This window comes from Poecilia reticulata, chromosome 18, assembly GCF_904066995.2.
Source record: "Poecilia reticulata chromosome 18, P_reticulata-male-v2, whole genome shotgun sequence".
Lineage (NCBI taxonomy): Eukaryota > Metazoa > Chordata > Actinopteri > Cyprinodontiformes > Poeciliidae > Poecilia > Poecilia reticulata.
In genome coordinates, this window is record NC_088847.1 from 22,165,057 (window position 1) to 22,186,544 (window position 21,488).

General features: G+C 39.3%; 1 protein-coding gene across 3 annotated transcripts in view; it reads left to right on the forward strand.

Annotated features, from left to right (window-relative positions):
- exoc6b (exocyst complex component 6B) overlaps positions 1-21,488 on the forward strand; it is a 90,113-nt gene that overhangs the window by 792 nt on the left and 67,833 nt on the right. For all 3 annotated transcript variants that reach the window (XM_081599626.1, XM_008435626.3, XM_008435627.3), the window contains exons 2-8: positions 6,384-6,549; positions 6,618-6,665; positions 6,749-6,839; positions 7,343-7,388; positions 8,477-8,681; positions 17,756-17,929; positions 21,160-21,228. In XM_081599626.1, coding sequence (XP_081455752.1) covers positions 6,384-6,549; positions 6,618-6,665; positions 6,749-6,839; positions 7,343-7,388; positions 8,477-8,681; positions 17,756-17,929; positions 21,160-21,228 — 799 coding nt within the window. The remainder of the gene's footprint in view (positions 1-6,383; positions 6,550-6,617; positions 6,666-6,748; positions 6,840-7,342; positions 7,389-8,476; positions 8,682-17,755; positions 17,930-21,159; positions 21,229-21,488) is intronic.

The following is a 21,488-nucleotide window of genomic DNA, read 5'->3' on the forward strand; positions in this document are numbered from 1 at the left end:
TCAGCGTTTTGGTAAAAAGTTTTGAAGGCTTTATATATTAATTTTAGACTTGGCAGCAGTAATCTGTGCAGTTTATCAGGGAGTGTCAAGTGCAGTTGCCTCTTTTGTCACCGTCACTCATTGAAAATGCTAAATATTTGTTACTGAAGTAATGAAATACAGTATTTGTTAATGATTGTCACAATTTATTTTGCTGTAGGTCTGCTATTTAGTAGGAACTCTTAATCAGTTAGTAGTTTTGACCTGATTTGGGTCAGAATGCTGTTCTTGTTTTGCTAAACAGAGCCTACCAAAACTATTTCCCACATTTTGACGTGTTTTCAAAATGTCTCAAAGTGTGACAATTATTTGTATTCATCCTTTCTTAGTTGATAATTTGAAGCACTGCCTATTTGGTTCTACTGCCATCATTTATTGGGTTTGCAGCATCAGAACCGGTGACTTAAAAATGCTGAAAAAGGTGATAAATAAGGTTTGTTCTGTTCTGGTGAAGACTGGGGAATATTGAGATGAGAGCGTAAAGAGGGGTAATTCATAAAATAAAAGACGTTATGGATAACCTTCAGCGTCTTATAGTGTCTTCAGTCAGAGGCTTTTCCATAGCTGTTGTAGTACTGACTGCTACAGGAAAGCTGTCCTGCCCAATTAGCATCTATGACAACTATTTGAAGAAAACTGGATAGGTAGTTAGAATTTTCCTCTTGGATCAATAATGTATTTTTTAAGTTTAATTAAAAATTTGGGTTTTGTAGGTATTTTGTGAACAGAATCTATTTATTGTTGCCTCATATTATGAATTGTATTTAAGTTCAGGCTTTGACTGGACTGTTTAGCGCTGAAGAGAAATGCAGACTTCACAGATTTTAATTTGTAAAAATGTTTTCAAAACCTTCCATCCTTTTACTTTGACTCCACCATTTTGCATTGATTTGTGTTGGTTTTTTACATAAAATCCCACCGGGATACATCAAAGTTAACATGACAAAATGTGGAAAGTTACAAGTGGCGTGAATATTTTTCCACACTATGTAACTGAGTCAGAACTGAGTTTTTTTGGAGCGAAATCTGTGAACATTAGAAATGCGGGTTAGTTTTATTTCAGTCTTCTTTGGAAATGGAAACGTTCTACCCAGGAGGACGGCGCCCTTGGCCAGCAGTGTTTGCTCTGATTGTCCAGAGAGGAAACGAGCTGTGAATGAAGGGAGGAAATGCAGCTGAGGAACTGGCCTATTGAAGCCTTATCAAAGGTGTCTGTGTGCTTTTCAGAGATGGATTTTTTCCTGTTATTCTAATGCGACGGTCATTTCTCTTTTCCAACGTAATTAATTAGATGCTTTTTTTCTCCTGTTGAGGCAGTTTGTCCAAAAATATAGTCTGCACAGAGGCGCTTTGGTGAAGAAATGAGCTCAGTGTTTTTGGCTCTTTTACAGTTTACAGATTTGTGATGCATAGAAGCTGAATGCTGCTTCTCCATGTTTGGTTCTGGGGATGAAGACCAGAACCAAAAGACCTGGTAGGTCTGGAAGGTGGACACAACGGCAGCAGATCTTTAATGTATTGTGGTGCTAAGCTGTTCAGTGATTTATAAAACTAGCTGCATTATTTTAAAGCCTATTCTGTGAGATTAGAGTTTGCATCAAGTGTTGGCAGCAGTCTGAAAATACATCCAGGCTCTAACACAACTTGACATCTTGGTTCAGCACCTCTGGCTGCCACATTCCTCTGAGCGCGAGCTGCTCGGTGCCACGCTGGGTGACTCAGCCACGCTGACGGCTGCTGGATGATTCCCTCTCTGATGTTTCATCTGTTCCAGCCTCTTTCTGTCCCAGCCGTTTCGCTGTTTCCACTTCTTGCTCCACATAGATCCACAAATGTTCTGGGTCAGTTTATATTGCGACTAAGTTAGCTTCTGGAGATGGTCTCAACTTTCAAATAAACTATTCAAATAAAGAATATTTTAAACCGATCAACCTAAGCTGTGTAAAGCTGTCATGTGATTTAACAGCGCTTCTAAGACCCGCCTCCTGTCTCTGATTGGTTGTTTTGGACTGAGTGGTGTATTTCTGTAGTTGATACTGGGAACACTGGGAAAAGGCAGAGATCAGATTTTTACACAGATAATCTGTCTTTTCCTATACTGTCATTAAGTTATGATAATTTTAACAAATATGTAAAAAAAAAACACTTTTTTGTAGAAGTTACATAGTCTTAATGTTTTGTAATGTAATGTTTTTTTAGAGTTTGATGTATGCAAGAGTGCTGTGTGGAAGACTGAAATTACAATTTCCTTGAGGAAAATCCCCATCTACCTACAAACCTACCATCATCCTTCCTATGTACCAGCCTCCTTACTTGCAAGATACTACCAAGGTACCTGGTACCGACCACTTACCTACGTACAGGTACCGAACCTACCTACTAACGTACGTAGTAGTTAGGTACATTTTTTTAAAATAGAGACGCATTCTTTGATGCATAAAAAATGCGGATTTGAAACACACACAGCTAATTATCACTTCTTGTTTTGTATTAAACCAAGCTGTGACGTTTTGTAGCTCAGTGGTCTTACCTGAAGCAGCAGCAGCAGCAGTCTGTCCATTATAAGTGGAAAACATCATTTATTATTGATGTCCTCTGATTGATTGTGGCCTTTACCAACCTGCAGCTGTACGAGCAGCAAATGTCCAAATAAATTCAGACTGAACCTAGCAGTGATGCTCTGTAACATTTCTACAGTGAACAGTGTTGATCAGGATTCATTTCTGTACTGCAGGACTGTTGTGTCTCTGGGTTTTGGTTCCCTGAAGCAGCAACAGCAGCAAGCAGGTCAAGACTGGCTGCTAAATTCCTCCCTGACTGACAAATTGGACTCCCTCAGGTTACCTTGAGGTTTTCTAGGTTCGACTGCAGCTCGTTCTGTCTTTATATGTCGTAATTAATCCCCATGGTTACCGTCTGCTGGTCACTGAGGTTCATAAAATGAACCACGGACAGAAACCTTTCATTATCAACTCCTCATTTAGGTTGTGGTGTTAATTAATAACATTGTATAAAAAATGTAAATTAAATGTAACATCTGCATTATCTGAGTAATGGATTTGCTAAGATAAGTTGCACCTGAGCCTCTCGTCGTCTGTGTGTGAACTGGACTCAGTTGGACTCGGTTGGAGCTCAGCTGTGTGTGTTTGTGGCTCCACCCAGTTATTAGCAGCAGCCAGCTGGTTGAGGCTCGTTTCGTGGTTTTCCTCTTGTTTGGACATGCAGGAGGTTTATTTCTAGCTTGTTACTGTAATCCCTCAGAATCAGACGTGCCGTCTTGGCGGTAAAACTCTGGGTCACCATGGAAACGGCGCTGATGTTGTAGCCAGCAGCTAACGCCGGTGTTTGGCAACCAAGACGTTTTTATTTGGGGTTTCAAATCCAGTTTTTCTGTAAGTGTGCAGACGGTTCTGTGTTGCACATCAAACCCAGCTGGAGGAAGTGTCTAAAGGAGAGAAGAGACGACTCGACACAAGCTTGTTGGCTCCAACACGCCCTGCTGAGTCATGACTCTCACTCACCCAGCTGCTGGTGATCTCCCAACTGGGTTAAGATCCTATTTAGTCAGCTGTTGAGCAGGTCAGCGAAAAAAAGATTTAACACGAACATGAGCGTCGGTCTGCAGATTTGATCAAAGTTTACTAAATGAAGCGTCTTTTTGGTGATTTATCTCATGTTTAAGCCATAATAACCATCAGTGACTGCAACACTTTTACTCTTTCTGGTGCTGGTTGACGTAAATTAAACATTACTCTATTAAGACACAGCATTTACAGTAACATTTACAATGTTTCTGTTTATTCCAATCATTAACATGTTTTTAGTACAGCAACAGCAACAAGGACGTTCTTTGAAAACCGTTGTTGTGTTTAGCCAAATCTGCTGAGTGGATGTGCCCAAATCTGTTTTGTGAGGAAAAAGTAGCTGGAAGTTTGAGGCCCAGATTACTGTGATATAAAAATGAAAGCAAAAAAAAACTCTGTTTTTTTTAAGTGTCTTGTCTGCAGTTGTAGCTTTCAGAATTATCTGAACGTCAAGAAGTCCAACAGATTTACTTTTCATATGTGGAGCATTACAGCTTTCGCATTAACGCTCCACTGGAGAAGTGAAAAGGGTAAAATGGAAGTAAAAATAGAGGAGCGGTAGAAGGATATAGAGAAGATCAGAAAACACTGTAAAAGTCTGCTTCTACACCTGCAGAAAGGGAGACAAAAAGGGAATTGAGATACTGCTGTGACAAACTTGCATATAAACCCACAATGTCACTGAAAATGACAGAGTACTATTAATAAAAGTAGTATTTTATGCAGCCAGACATAAGGTATCTCATAACTTCCTTCACAGTCTCAAGTCTTTCTCCAACGTGTTTCTGTTCTGCTGTAAAATCACAGTGAAAAGCCAACAGGGTACAAAGCGCTAAACTCTTGATGAGCGCGTTTCAGATCTCCTGGTAAACGTCTGACCAAGTCTCAGACATTTTAGTCAACTTTCATCCATCAAACATTATTTCCGTAACGGGATCTTGTCAGTTTCAGGATGTTTTTGTTGGTGAACTTCAGTTTTTTTGTTGTGTTTACAAGTTCAGAACTCAAAATTTCTATTGGGTTTCTGTGAAAGTGCATGAGGTCATCCTGCTGGTGGCTCCCGTGTTTGTTTGTGTCTAAAGAAAGACCCGCTGTGGCGTCAGACCTGCTCATTGTACAAGCCGGACAATAGAGCAGGTCAACAGGAGGAAGGGTGAGGGGCTTGTAGCTGCACACAGGTGTGTGTGTGTGTGTGTGTGTGTGTGTGTGTGTGTGTGCGTGCGCGTGTTGTTTCAGAAAAGGAAAGACCACAGGAAGAACCATGCTCCCTAAAAATAAAGGATTTTCCACTCTCTCTGGGCACTTATGGGATTTTCCAGCATCATACTCAACTGGGATCACTTTATCCAATATAAAAAACATTTTATTTAAACCTATAAATCAGATTTGATGTTATTCTGTGGCTCCAAATATCTTTTCCAGTGAAAATATTGGAAGATACAAAGAAAGAAACCAAAATTTACAAGATAATAAACTGCAAGGATAGTAGAAAACTAAGTATTTTGGGGTTTCTTCATGGTAAAAATTTACAGTTTTTGGCAATAAAAGACATATTAGGTCCCATAAAATAATAGCTTCATTGTTTCATATCTATTTCTAGTCATTTTAAACCAACATCTGGATATTTGCTTTGAGTGCTTCAAGTAAATCAATAATTTAAAAGTTACTAGTGAACCGTCTGGCTGTGTCTGTGTTTTATAAGGGAAAATGAAAATGATCAAAGTTCAAAGATGTAAATCTGAGGGATAGAAAAAGGCCAAAACGCCAAGAACATCACTTTATTTTGGTGTTCAGTAGCACAAAGATCTTGATTTTTAAGATGATAAAAATATAGATTAACCTCAAATTTTAAATCCAAAAGAGAAAAACTAAATATTTCAATTTTTATGGAAATATTTAGTTTCAAAATAAAGCTTACAGAAACCTTCAAAATAAGTCTCTCTCCATCAGAGAGAGACTTATTTTGAGTTTGAAAGTGGGTTTCAAACTCCTAATGGGCCTAAAAGACAAAAGACAAAACCTTAATAAATAATATCCATGGAAGCCTTTCAGAATAAGAGCTTGAGAAATAAAGAGTTGTGTGTTTGTTTTTTATTTAGCAGTGGAGCAGCTGCTGTTGGTTCTGTAAAATCAAACCTCCTCTCTTAGCAGCGGTTCCAGTATAAATACACATACTGCCCCCTAGTGGACATTTAGCAATGCAACCGTTTCGTTGTTTTCATTAAACAGGAAATGTAAGAAGTGAAGATGTAGAATAATGAACATTATTGGTTAGGTTTGTGTATTTACGGTATGTTGATGAGAAACAAACCAACATGAACTCATTAAATGTTTTTTTAAATATGCATTTTCTTTTATTACCATATTGTTTTCTTAAGTTTTTAATGTTTATATTCCTGAATTTGTTCATTCACTTTATCTGTTAATTGTTGTGATTTCTCTGCAGTTTGACTTGAACTGCTTGAGCTGGGACCTAATTTGTGTTAACTCCTGTTTATTATTTCATGCTTTCTTTATTTTTTCCCTTTCCATTTCCCTCTTTTTTTTTCTTTTTCCCTTTTGTCATTATTTTTTTCTTTTCTTTTTTCTCCATTTCCTTCTTAAACACACATGATTGATGGACAGTTAGTTTTTAACTAACTGTTTTTAAGTATTTATGTGAATGTTAGGGTAAACTCTGTCATAATGTATTAAAAAATAAATATGTTGTTAAAATCACATTTCTCTTTCTGTCGTGTTCTCTGTCTTCCTCTATCGCAGGTCGGTGTACGACGGTCAGGAGCATGGCCTCTTCATGGAGAAGCTCGACGCTCGGATCAGGAACCACGACAGAGAGATTGAGAAGATGTGCAACCATCACTTCCAGGGTTTCGTCGACTCCATTACTGAGCTGCTCAAAGTCCGAGGAGAGGCCCAGAAGTTGAAGGTGAGAGGAAGAGGAGGAGGGAGCTCAGATGGCAGACAGATCAGTTTGAACTTGTTTTTGTCTTCCAGAGTCAGGTGATTGAAACCAACGTACGACTCCAGGAAGATGGGAAAGTGGTGAGTGCGGTTTCTGATCGTCTGCTCGTCAGATCGGTTTTACATCTTCAGTGAAAATCTCTGACTGTTTTCCTTCTTCTCAGCTCATCGGCTCCATGGAGCAGCTGAAACAGTGCCGAGTGCAGCAGAGGAACATCGCCACCACCGTAGACAAGCTGGCTCACTGCCTGCCAGGTAACGCAGAACACCACTGGATCAACGTTATCACCCGGTACCGGTCCGGATGTCCGGTTCTAAATCACATCCAGCTTTAGAACCAGGATCAAGCAGCTGAACTCGGTCAGAACCAACCTAGTTGGGTTTGTAAGGAGCCGACACACACTCCCGTCTCCCAAGCCATGCATGAAGCAGCTGAGTGAAGTTTCCCCAAACCTTCTCCAAATCAAACAAAACCGTTAAAATTGGCGTCAAATGTTTGTGCTGCTAAAATTTTTGTTTGTGCTGCTTTTGTTTTGGAGATATTAATGAAAGGTCAACAGATAAACTGGTTCCTCGACACAAACCAAATCAAACAAACTTGCTGTTGAACGTTTATGCTGCTGCAGCCAGCCAGTCCACATTTACGAAACCAATCAGAAATCTATTTATGCTTTGGCCGGGCAGCTTTAGGTGATTCTTTCGGCTCGTTTTTAGACGACCTGCTGACACTCTGTTCTGTTGCTTTTTGGTTTCACCAGTTCTGGAGATGTACAGCCGACTGCAGGAGCAGATGAGAGCCAAAAGGTACGTGTGTGAGGATTCTTGTAAATTTTATTTTTGTCAAATGGACACCAGTGCAAACTGAAATGGACTTGGCAAGATTCAGAAGGGGATGCTGAATTGTCGTTTTGTTACTTAAAAAAAATAATATTCCAAAAATAGGAGGGTTCAATCAATAGAAGATCAGGATGAAGGATAAGAATGATCAGAATAATAACTAAATAATAAAAAACATACAGTAAAATAAGTATAAAGAATAAAACACATTAGAAATGCAGTGTGACTGAACGTCTTCACCGTCTTTCAATTTTGATTTACGACATCAGCTGACATTTAGCATTAGAAGGTTTATAATCAAATAAATCACATTGTTGAGATTTAGCCCAGTTGAGATTATTTTAATTCTCGTTTCTGTCTTGTTAAAGTGGAAGGAAATATCAATGTATTGTTTCATCATGATGCATATTTATACATTTGAATTTATGCTCACTTTTTCCAAGTAATTTAATCTTGACTCATCATAATGCAAGTCAGAATATCTTAAAATGCAGAGCAGAAGAAATGTTGACAGATTTGATACCAGCAAAAATATGAAACCATATAGATTCACCTTTATTCTATTTATGTATTTTTTAATGAAATGGCCTGCAGAGGTCGTCATGGGAAACTCTTGATGCACAAAAATCCCCCATAAATCAGTTTCAGTTGAACGTAGCAGCAAATTAACGATTGTTCCTTATTTAATTGTCTTATTCTGATTATTGGTCTGTTTTACTTTGGCATTTATTGTGTCTATTGTTTTTGCTGGATTTTATATCTGATTTTTGTGTTCTTAGTTATTTTTGTCGCACTTTTTGTGCTGCTTTGTCATTGATCTTTTCACTTCCAGACACTAGATGGCGCCAGTGAGCTGTAAAACAAACATCTGTAGCCTTTCTCCCCCCTCTTGACCTGTAAAACAGTCGTGTTGGTCATAAACTAGCCGTTTGTTTTGGGGTTTTTTCCTCCTCGCCTTATGGCTGCTGTTCTAAGAGCGAGCAGGCCGAGTTGGTTTAGTCTTACCAGGAGGTTTCCAATAAAAGCTGCTGTTGTTTTCCTTCCTGTTGCTGCAGGTACTACCCTGCGTTACGGACTTTGGAGCAGCTGGAACACACGTGTCTTCCCAGAGCAGGCCAGTACCGGTTCTGCTCCATCATGGCCGAGAACATCCCCAAGCTGAGGATACACATCCGGGAGACGGCCATGACGCAGCTGCGAGACTTCCTGGAGAGCATCCGCAAACACTCGGACAAGATCGGAGAGACGGCCATCAAACAGGTAGGAGGAACGCAAATTCAGCCCTGCTTTAAAGTTACAGCAGCAACACTTTTGTTTCACTTTCTGTCACTGTTCCACAGTGTTTTCTACGTTTAAATCCAACGTGACATGTTCAACTTTAAGATGCACCGATTTGTCAGATATTTACTGATATTTTATTAATTTTCCCACCATTTCAAGCTTTTGATAAAATAAGCCATTATGTTGCTTTTCTGCTTCAAACATCCCACAATGCTCTGCTTCGTCACTGTCACATGACCAAACAAAAATAAGGCATTTAAGGAAGAAGACATTTGTTAATATTGGACCGATACCAATATTTTAAACCACTGGAGTCCAAATGAAGCTGGAGTTTTGCCCAAAGTCATTCACTTGAAAGGACTTAGTGTCACAGTTGTCACTAAGTTACTAAAACAAAATTATTTTTTTTGGCTTTCAACTTAACAATAAGTTTGGACACAACTGGTTTTCTGTTTCTTTAAAGTTTACTTATCAGATTTCCATCTCTATTATGATTATTATTTAACGTTATGTTGAACTGTCTCTGCTTGTGGAGCTCTGACTTCCTGAATGTGTTCCTGTTTGTTTCCTGGCCGGTTTCTGGTGCTAACTGGACTTTCCTGTCCTCTCCAGTACTGGTTCTGTTTCAGCCTCACTCTGTGTGTAAATCAGAATCAGTCTCCCCGTCTCTGAGACTGTTTGTGTTTTCCGCTGCCAGTAAACAAACATGTCGGCGCTGCCGGAGTCTCCGAGGCGCGTCGACGATGACGCGTTTAGCTTTTCACCACTTACCTCATTGTTTAAGTGTTTCTCAAGGCCAGGGAAGACATATATTAGCGTTTGTCTGCTTTTGCCTCTGGTATCCAGAGCTCAAATTAAGGCTGTTTGTTTATTTGTGTCTTATTCCATAGAACAGGATGGGAATTTCAAGAAACAGAAGCTGTTCAGAGTTTTATACTTTCATATTTAAGTGTTTAGAGAAGAGAATAGAATAGCATAGAACAAAAAGGAATGGAATAAGCAATTGGGATAATATTGCTGAAAAACATATGATAAAACGTTTCATATCAGTCGATATTGATCATTACTGATTAGTTTTTTGTTTTAAATATTTGAAATTCTGTCAAACTGGTGAAGTGACCTTTCCTGTTTTATCCAGTTTTCACTTCACGCCGTTATTTTTTAGTTTTAAGCAGTTATGAGGCAAAACCTTAAACTGCTGCTGCCCCAGTTACCCAGCCGGCTGTTGCTAGGTAACCAAAGAATGAGTTGCTAGGTAACAAAGAGTGAGTGAGCTATTTGATTCCACAAACCTTGCTTAGCTAGTAGCATTGAGAGGTTGAGTAGTTAAATCTTTCCTTTGCCTACATCTCCCAGAATGCTGTGCAGTTCTGGATCATAGTTAAGTGAATATTCAATGAAATGTATTGTCTACTGATACTAATCACATGTTTATTGCAATATATGTTGCTATTGATTTATTGGCGTGTCTTAAGAAATGACAGTTTTGAACAGATGATCTTGATTAGAAATGGCTCCTAAAGACGTTCATGATGTGTAGATCAGCAGTAGATCTACAAATGTTCTTATGTCTTAAGTGAAGTCATTTAATCTTCACATTGTTTCACATTGTTCTGATTCAGGTCAGTCTACCAAATCCTTTTTTATGCTGCCAGCAACAGTTGGTCATAATCAATAATAAAAAAAGTCAGGATTTTATCAAGTTAAATGAAATTCTGCACCACAAATTGAAAACAATATTCATGTTATTGAAAGTTGTCGAAGATTATAAAGTTTTGGTTTTAAAATCTTAAAGTCTGTGAAAGATTTGTTTTTGTTTTTTTATATCATTGATCTGGATCAAATTCCTGATTGATTCACTTCAAACATCATGTCTGAATTTAAGTGTTCATCTCTCACAGATTAAAGTAATGATAGAAATATGATTCTGGTGAGTTTCTTGGAGGTTAAAGGTCACCTCCTCCTGGCTGTGTTTGCTGTTGATTTGGAGATTATTTTGGGAGGATGACATTGCAGCAGCAGTAGCCTGATCCACCCAGACTGTGGTGGTTTGATTCAAACGGCCTCTAGATGTCACTAAAGGTCCAGTTTTATCATGCATCTGTCTTCCTCTATAGTCATTCTTATAAGCCCGAGTTACACTTTAGCTCAGGGGTGTCCAAAGTGCGGCCCGGGGGCCATTTGTTGCCCTTTTACTGATTTTGTACGGCCCCCAACTGAAGTTCAAGAGTGACTTAAATTCAACCAGTCCAGCACAGGTGGTTGATGTAGATACATTTTTATATTTTTAATGAGGGTAAAATTATTACAGACTTAATTTTCATGCAATGGAAAAAGTTGAGTGCAGCTTTTCAGAACCAAGCTTTCACAATAAGTAGAAAAGCTGACTTTGCTGCAACAGAATCATCTTAATTCACAATAGAAAAAAAAGAGAAATTAGATAAAACAAGGCCTAATATAATTTATTTTAAATAATTTATTTTATACACCATATACAGTGATGGGAAAGAAGGCTAGGTTTATATATAATAAAACATCATTAATCTTTAGAATTTTATTACACATACACAACCTACATACAGACTATTTGTTGTATTTTCTTTATTGTTTTATTTCCAAACTTTCCAGTCAGCTTTAACATTTTTTAACACATAAACAACTGCCGTAGCGTTGAAAATGATAAACAAATATAGATTTACGTCACACTGTGTCTTGAAATAATCTTGGAAAGTTTTGGATGCACATTAACTACTTTTTCAAACTATGTATTTATTTCTGTTGTCATCGCCAATTTTGGCAGGATCAGTCCTCCATATATTTTGGGTCTTCATGTCAGAGTTTATCCTCTTATGGATGAAAAGGTGTGTTTTATTTTCCACCTGATGATGATGATGTCTTCAGTACAGAATATGCTGCGCTGGTCGCTAACCATCAACCCCAGGTTGACCTTTAGATGAGGGACCGCAGCTTGACAATCCACCTCAGCCACCGAGGAAGCTAACCGCTAATTATGAAGCAACAGAGCTGATGCTGATTCTGGGATTATCTCGTCACATAATCAGTGCTGGGGACGTTCTCCCTCCTCCTCGTCTCGTTTGTTTCGCCCTTCTTCTCCAAACTCTTCCTTTCGTTCTCTCAGACAGCATGTCTCTGTGGTGTGCTCTGTTCCAAATTAGCCCCGACTCTCCGAATCCAGCCGTCGTTACGACTCCCTCAACCGAGGATGTGAAAATAAATGGATCTGGAGAGAAGGGGAAAAAGAGGAGAGTGAACGGGTTACAATGGGGCTATTGTCTGCTGCCACGGGGCCATAGAAGAGAGAGGGAAGGAAGAAGTGGATGCTGAGGAAAAAACGGTCTGGGAGCTAATGAGTGGGATGAGAAAGGAAAAAGTAAACGGGGAGCAGCAGGATGAATAAATGTGGAAAAAAAGAGGCTGAAATGTCAGGTAGCTGTTTTTGATGAGGAGTCAAACACCTGGAGGAGAGCAGAAATTACACCTTAAAGGTGAAACAAAGTTTATTTCTGTAGCAACAAGGCAGTTCAAAGTGCTTTACATCATAAAAATATAATACAGTAATTATGAAACAAGCAAACATTTTGCCAAATCAAGCAAAATATTCATTAAATATGTTGATCAATGTTCCACTTACTACTAATCAGAAGCAACCAATCAGGTGGGTTTTTAGTCTTGACTTAAAGGAACTCAGTGTTTTTGCTGTTTTCTGGAAGTTTGTTCCAGATTTGTGGTGCATAGAAGCTGAATGCTGCTTCTCCATTTTTGGTTCTGGTTCCAGGGATACAGAGCAGAACCAGAAGACCTGAGAGTCTGGAAGGTTGATACATTAGAGTCTACTTTAAAATTCAGGTGATGTGCTCCATCTTCCTGGTTTTAGTCAGAACGCCAGCAGCAGCGTTCTGGATCTGCGGCAGCTGGAGCATTGATTGATTTATTTATTTATTTGTTTGTAGGCAGATCTGTGAGGACACTGTCGCAGTAATCAATTCGACTTGAAATAAATGCATGGATGAGTTTCTCTAGATCTTACTGAGACTTTAGTCCTCTAATCCTAGAAATGTTCCACAGGTGATAGAAGGCCGACTTTGTAACCGTCTTTATGTGACTCTAAAGGCTCAGGGTCAAAGAAACCAAGAAAAATGGAACAAAGGTGAAGGGAAAAGTAATAAAAGTAACATCTGAAGCAGTTTTATCCACACCTTTCTGTTATATAGCCAGTATATTTATGTCTATGTTTAAAAACAGAAATGTTTTAAATCACTGTTTTCTGTATTGGATTGATGTTGGCCGATACTAAACGTCAGATATTGGAACTGGTATTGGAAGTGAAAAAAGTGGATTGTTGAATCCATCTTGTACAAAATGGATCAGAAGATCATTGTAGGTGCAAAATAAAACACGAAAAAGGATCTTTCAAGATTGTCTTCGTATCAGACAGGCCCACAGTTTCAACCTATTTTGGTTGATTTGCTTTTGAATAAAATTATAACACTGAGTTCTGTCCAATCTCTCCAACACTGGATTTGAATCTACTGATTAACAAATCAAATGTTCCTGAATCATCTTTCATCAAAGAACCCAAGGCGGGACTGAGAGGTGAGAGTAGGACGGGACTGAAATCATGACAAAATGCAGTAAAAATGGAAAAATATTCAGTGGAAATAGAGAAAGCTGAAGCTTTTCCTCATCATTTAACATTTCTGTCTTTCATCTCATCACATTTCCACGAGTCTTAGAACCTGTTGTCTCTCCTCCACCTCCTCTCTGCCTCCTTTATTTTCCCGTCTCCTCCCGTTTTTCCTGCTCCAGAGACAGACGGGTCCAGAGCTTTTGCTCCTTCGTCCTAACGGGAAACAGATTGCAGGGCCTGTGAAGTGGAGGAAGATGGATTACCTGTATCTAGTTACCGAACACACACGTGTGTGTGTGTGTGCGCGTGCCGCGTCGGTGTATCGAACCATCACAAGGAAGGAGAAAATGTACCGTTGTGGGTTGCTGTGTCACTCTGCTCAGCAGTGGCATCACGCTGCATTATTTCTGACAAACGGACCAAACGTTTCAGCTCCTCGTCTGCTAAATAGTAGCAGCACCGGCTTTTGACCTCGACTATTACTGGCTAAGCTGCACAAACATTGCTAATTAGCCAATTAAACGAGGGCATAACAACAACATAAACGACCTCTGCAGCCATTTTTCATCCGTCTCAGATTTCTGTTTCCAACACATGGAGCTTCCTGACAGTTTGAGGAAGAAATTAAATCACCTGGAGAAGAAAAGCAGGATTTTCTTTACATTTAAGAAAAGACAAAGTAACTGATTTGCAAAATTTGCAATGTTTTCAGATTGAGATTAATGTCTAATTCTTCACAACACAATGTTTCCAGTAGGTACGTCGCAGTCAGGATGTTTTCAGTCTTAATGTAGAACTGAATCATTCAGGATTAAAATTTCCAAGTCATTAAAATCACAGTTACATCCACATTTCAAAACATTTTTAAAAAGTATATTTAATCGAGGACAGCACAGTAAACAATGTTGCATGTTAAAAACAAAGCAATTGGCTAATTTACAAACCCAGTCCTTGGACATTTTTAAAGAGTGCGTGGATATAATTGGATCTTTTTCTATGCTTGTCATTCCTAAAACGTTTAATCATAACGGATCAATTATTGAAATAATCAACAACTGTATTAGTAATCGATTAACTGTGGAGAATACAGCCTCTAAAACACAACATTTTCTGAAAGAGCAACACACTCAGAGCAGCGGTTGATCAAAAACTGTTTGTAAAATATCTACATTTTCCATTTAAGATAAAACGAGTGTGTAAATATGCTCTACCCAGAAAACCTGAAGTGGCATAGTTTTAGATTCACCTGGTTCAAATTCTGTTAAAATAGAAAAAAAATCTGTTAAACCCATTTCCAGGTTATTGCATTTTAAGTAATAACATTTTTGTATTAAATTCTACAGATTAAATGAGAAATCTGTAGAATTTGCCATTTTTTATCTGATAAATTTTTAGAACGATCAATTTATTAAATAATTGTTAGTTGCAGCCTTAAAGGAATGCTATGTTTTTAAGTTTTCTTCAATAAAATGTTTGTTGTGTTACTTTGGAAAAGGAATTGAAGCTATGTTTCATTTGTATCTTTTACTTTATTTGTTTAAAAAAGGCTTAAATGAAAAATGATTAATTGTTTAACTATAATATGTGATTACTAAAATAATTGTTAGTTGCATCCCTGAGGTAATGATCCGGTTTGGACTGATTTGTAATATTTCAAATTAAATACGACTGGGCTCAGTTTTACTACAAAAACAACATACAAAGATAGAATAACTCTAAGGTGAGAGTTTTCTCGTTTTATTTTTAAGTCTGATCCTCTTTTATTGGTTTGCTTTTTTTTAAATCAATGAGGCAACAGTCACAGGAAAATGCTCCCTTTTTTCCGTACAAGTGGAACGATCCTCTGCAGAACAATGATCCAGGTTTATGTGTCTGTCTTTTGTCATTACAGAAATAATACCTTCTAAAAATATAAATTAAAAAGGGAAACTGTGGTCAGGAATCAACGAGCGCTCGTATCCAAAACAGCATAAAAACACAAATAATACATTTTCAAATATTCAACCTATTAATTTGATATTTTTCTCGCTCTTTTTGTTTTTATTTTTATCTTGAACCAGCGTTAATCATATTCCCACGCTGAGCTTCCGACCTCCCCCATTGTGGCCAAAACATTTTTTTTATTTTTGATTCTGTGGGAAAACCCTTGGAGATGTGAGGGCATCTTTCCATCCACGCCCAGACGGGCTTCAGCTCCTTTTGAACATGGCTTCCTTTGCTCGCCGGCGCCGGCACGTAGGCTACGCTTCACTCTGCCGAAGGGGACGTCGACGAACACGCCAGGGACCTGGAGCGGCTCGGTTCGGGCCGCTAATGACAGCCATGATGAGAAAAACTGGTGTGCACGCAAGACCCGGAAGAACACGGCATGCTGGAAGAATAACAATGCCATCTTTGATCTGATGCCCACATGCGGGCGGTCGCACAATCACAAGGTAAATGAGTCATAAAAGACAATAAGTGCAAAGAAAATCAGTGGAAAGCGCTCCGAACAGGAGGGGGAACATCTCCAAGCGCCAAACAAACTCAGGTTCTCCAAAAACTTAAACTTGGAAATTAGAGGAAACAGTACAACGTCGACTTGAATCGGGTTTTGCTTTCAAATGCAAATTAACATAATCAGACGTGAAAAGAGGCAGAGAAGGAGAACGTCTCTGAAGACGTCAGCATCGACGTCAAGAAGATCCACTTAGCGCTTCGGCTCGCCTCTTGCATTCCTCGGCAGGTGTGCTCGGCACACTGTTGACGCACTCGCCGAGCGCCTGTTCAAACCGGCCGCACAAAGGCGGGCTGTTCTGCCAGGGGAGCCCGCTTAGAGTCGGCCTTTCTTCAGGGGAAGCCTTTCGATGTGGTGCTTGAAGCACAAGTGCAGGACTGTGCGTCACAAGAAACATTTTGGACAGGGGGTAAATGGGGAGAAAGAATAGAAGTGAAAGTGGTCAAAAAAAAGAAGAGAGGGTGCAAGAAGCGGTCAGATGTGCGCGTCTAGACGCTCTCCAAATTCTTCAAGCAAATATGAAGGTAAAACCAGAAGGCAGATGGGAGGATTTACTGGGAAATCTCCAACAAGCTGCCATTTTTGTATCAAATCCGTGAAATTACCATTAGAAACTGTAGCAAAACTGCAGCAGTTACTTCACTGGTGACTGGTTTACAGTCAGTGTTATTAAATCTTTGCTTACCAGCCTTGCAAAGCTACTTTACAATCACAAACTCCAATGAATCTCAAATCGGACCATTGCAAGTACCAAGCACAGCACTAGAGGCCTCACAGTTACATTTGTAGACATTAAGACGTGACACGCTGTAGAAATCCTCTCTGTTATAGATAGACATTAGATATTGACTAAAAAACTGCAAAATTATGAAGTTTTCAGCTGAATAGGAACCTGCATGCATCATAGTGCTGCAAAGTAGTTAAATGATCATAATCGGGATTAAAAGATCAGTTTAGTTGGCCAAAAGAACCAAAAACCAACCAACAGGACAACCAGTTTAATTTGGTTTTTAAACACCCACATTTTCAATATCACTTCTTGATTATTTCCTTTGGAAAATTATAATAATTTCTTAATGTGTGACTAACAAAATGTAATGTTTATTGCTTGCTTCATAATTGGCTACTAATTTTTTTTTTTTTTTTTATGATGTAAAGCACTTTGAACTGCCTTGTTGCTCAAATATTCCATACAAATAAACTTGACTTGACCGTTCAACCCAAAGAGGGAAGCACTGAGATGGTTTTAGGCCAAACATTGCAGAAATAAATACATTTGAATGTAACATTATAGCCTGACTCTGGTTTTATCAGGGTAAAGTGTGAAAGGTAACGGTTAGTGCAGGTCTAACATGTGATCTGTTTCTGCTTTTAAGTCTAATTTTATTCACTGACTCATCGTCCTTCCTGCTCTCTCCTTCCTGTCTTTTTTAAAATCTCCCTGGTGTTTTCTCACGTTTGGAGCAACAAGGCCTCCAGTACAAAACACTTGGTCTCCATCTGCAAACTCGTTATTTTTATGTAAGACTCGTGGTTCTTTTTATGTACGACTCTTAGCGTCTGAATCCTCGTTTGTTTTGTCGCCGTGTTTTATTTTTTGTGCAGTTTTGCTGAACAGATGCGGTGCAGCTTCTGCGGAGACGGTGTGTCATTGTTGTCAGCTAACATCTGGTTTTGGTGTCAGACTCTGAGAATCAAAGAACCTCCATCGGTTCGCTCTGAAGTCGAGCCAAAGAGCCTCCCGCTTCTCCTCCGCGCGACTTGAAAAGCTTTCTGGGAAATGTAGGAAGTAACTGGAACAGACAGAAACAATGCAGGTCGGCCGGTCCCAGGGAACAAGAAAGAGGGAACCGGTTTCTGAGAGCGAGGTTTGACCCCGGTGACCTTCTGCTGCGTGTTTCTGTTCAGGCTCAGCTGCAGCGCTCGCTGGACAGCTCCGTCACCCTGCAGCCCAGGGCTCTGATTGGCCGGCGCGGCAGGAAGGAGGCGGCGATGGTAACGGAGAGCAGCGGAGAGGGCAGCAGCCCCCTGTCTGAGCAGGACTCTGGCATTCTGGACGTGGAGGATGAAGAGGAGGAAGATGTGAGCATGACGGCACCACAGACACATCCACATCCAGCTGTGATCTGATCCTGACAGGTTCATGTTTAAAACCAGAAGCATCACAAATGAGATAATTAAGCAGCTTTTTAAAATCCTTGTTCACAAATCTCAACATATTAATAAGGATTTCCCTCCTTCACTTTCTTCTTCTGTTGCTTTTCTTTTAACATCACTATTTATTTATTTAATTTGTTTTTTAATTGATTTATAAAATTAGATTTTAATTACTAAATGTATTTTAAATAATTACATCATTTTCAGTTGGATAATTTGTTTTTTTATTGATTTAATTAAATTATTTTTGGCTAGTTAGTTTGTTCACTGATTAATAACATTTATTAATTTTAATTTTATAATTGAAAATCATTGTGCGAATATTTGAAATTAAACGCGTGTAGGAGAAAAAACATTTTAGATTAAAACATATTATGACTTTTTTGTTCTTTTTGCAAAATATTTACTTTTATTCAAAGGTTATTTTAAAAATATAATTTTCCCTATGAAACTAGAGTTTAAACTGTTGGATACAGTTTTAAGTTAAATATTTTGCAGGGTTTTCATAGATAAAAAAAAACATACTTTCAAAATTAATTAGATGTTTTCAAAGCTTGAATCAGTTTGAGAGATTTATTAAAAATACAGAATTAATTTAAGTACGATCTCTGATCAATTCCTTCCACTGACGATGTTCAGAGCCGAAGCGTTCCACCTTTTATATACCTGTCACTGTCTGCACACCTTGTCCACCTTAACAATCATCAAACCTGACCTGTTTGGAGTCAATCTGACGATCCGATCCCGTTTTTCTTTTTCAGTGAGAATGAAATTACCTGCAGATTACAGTCATGATCTGCTGCCCTCTGGTTTTCATGTGTGTATGTCAGATGTTTTCATCACACACAGAAATACAATAGCAATCATATTCTGAGTAACAAAAGCTTTTATTGACAGTTAGAATGAATTAATGCAGCAACTTAATATTTGCAGTGTTGATCCCTCTTCTTCAGGACCTCTGCAATTCTCCCTGGCCTGCTCTCAATCAACTTCTGGACCAAATCCTGACTGATGGCAGTCCATTCAGCACAATCAATGCTTACATTTAGTCAGAATTCCTAGGTTTTTGTTTGTCCACCCATCTCTTGATGATTGACCGCAAGTTTTCAATGGGATTAAGATCTGGGGAGTTTCCAGGCCATGGACCCAAAATCTCTGTTTTGTTCCCTGAGCCAGTTAGTTATCACCTTTGCTTTATGGCAAGATGCTCCATCATGCTGGAAAAGGCATTGTTCATCACCAAACTGCTCTTGGACGGTTGGGAGAAGTTGCTCTCGGAGGACATTCTGGTACCATTCTTTATTCATGGCTGTGTTTTTAGGCCAGACTGTGAGAGAGCCGACTCCCTTGGCTGAGAAGCAACCCCACACATGAATGGTTTCAGGATGCTTTACATGAGACAAGACTGGTGGTGGCGCTCACCTCGTCTTCTCCCAACAAGCTGTTTTTGCAGATGTCCCAAACAATCGGAAAGGGGATTCATCAGAGAAAATGACTTTACCCCAGTCCTCAGCAGTCCACTCCCTGTACCTTTTGCAGATTATCAGTCTGTCCCTGATGCTTTTCCTGGAGAGAAGTGGCTTCTTTGCTGCCCTCCTTGAGACCAGGCCTTGCTCCAAAAGTCTCAGCCTCACAGTGCGTGCAGATGCACTCACACCTGAGCAAGCTCTGCACTGCTGGTAGCCCGATCCCGCAGCTGAAACACTTTTAAGAGACGGTCCTGGTGCTTGCTGGTCTTTCTTGGGCGCCTTGGAGCCTTTTTGGCAACAATGGAACCTCTCTCCTTGAAGTTCTTGATGATGCCATAGATTGTTGACTGAGGTGCAATCTTTTTAGCTGCGATACTCGTCCCTGTTGGGACATTTTTGTGCAGTGCAATGGTGACTGCACGTGTTTCTTTAGAGAAAGAAACAATGATGCCAAGCACCAGCCTCTTTTTAAAGTGTCCAGTGGTGTCATTCTTACTTAATCATGACAGATTGATCTCCAGCCCCGTCCTCATCAACACCCACACCTGTGTTAATGGAGCAATCACTGAAACGATGTTAGCTGGTCCTTTTAAGACTGCAATGAAGTTGAAATGTGTTTTGGGGGATAAAGTTCATTTTCTAGGCAAATATTGACTTTGCAATTAATTGCTGTTAAGCTGATCACTCTTTATAACATTCTGAAGTTTATGCAAATTGCCATTATAAAAACTGAAGCTGTAGACTTTGTAAAAATGTACATTTGAATCATTCTCAAAACTTTTGGTCATGACTGTACATGCATTTCAGACCAAACCGTGAAGTTTTCCCATTCTTTGATTCTTCTGTATTTGGTATGTTGTTGCCAGAGCAGAAATGTCCATCCAAGTTTAAACAGTAAAAGATGGCACTTGTTGCTGCAGGAGTGCCATCTTGTCCCGGCGGCTCTCTGACCTGTTGTTGGTCGTCCCTCGCCGGATCAGAGTTCCTCTGTTGTTCCCACTTGAGGAAAGCCAAGTACAATGCAGCTGAACTTGTCACCCCCTGCCCGCCCTGCGCTGGCACTCGTGTTCAGGTCTCTGTGGCTTATTGACGTCCTGTAAACTTGACTCAACCTTCTTCGTGTGAAGACCTTCTGTCGAACAAAGGCCTGACCCCGCAGTCGTCAGGGTTACAACCGTTTTGGCGCCAGCGGCCTTCAGAAATGCCAACCACCAGCCCGTCTTCCCCTTCCCTTCATTTAATGACTCTTATTTCTGTTTTACTCTTCTTTTTTTAAAGCTGCTTTTATTATTCGACATCAAAGCATCTTTTCAACACCTTCAACTTTTGTCTCTCTTTTATCTCCCTGAATTTATTTACCCGATTTTGTTTCAGTTCTTTGTATTTTACAGAAAACACAACAGCCAGACCCCCAAGAACATTTTATTTAATTGCACAGCTGTGTAAATGTCCAGAAACAGAAAATAATACAGCAAAACTGCCTATAGGTTGTTTTTGTTACCTTTTTATTTAATTTTTAATTAAGTGGGACACTTTAATCGTCACAGCTGGTAAAATTTAGTAAAAAATTAATCATTTTTCTGTATTTTGCTTCTTATTTAGCTACAACTGTAACAGTTTGGTGTCATTTGTGTTTCCCTGTTTCTTGAGGATTAAAGATGGTAAATGTTTGTGTAACCTGTGCAGGTCCCAGGAGCTCAGGACCTGGTGGATTTCTCCCCAGTCTACCGCTGCCTCCACATCTACACTGTGCTGGTGAGTCGTTCCTCTTTATGTTTCCTCTCCTTCCTACAAACTAAATGACACTGAACGCATTTCCACCTTTGCTCTTAACTCACCTGTGATCTCGTTCTCACCTGTTCTGGTCTTTAAATCTGCAGAATGAATGAAGTCAAATGACTTTATGCTGTTCTGGTGCCACGTTAGATCAACCAATCACCAACCTACAGACTGCACTTAATATTTTTGAACATAACTTGGCCACTTTAAAATTGCGGTTATGTTCTAAGAAAGCT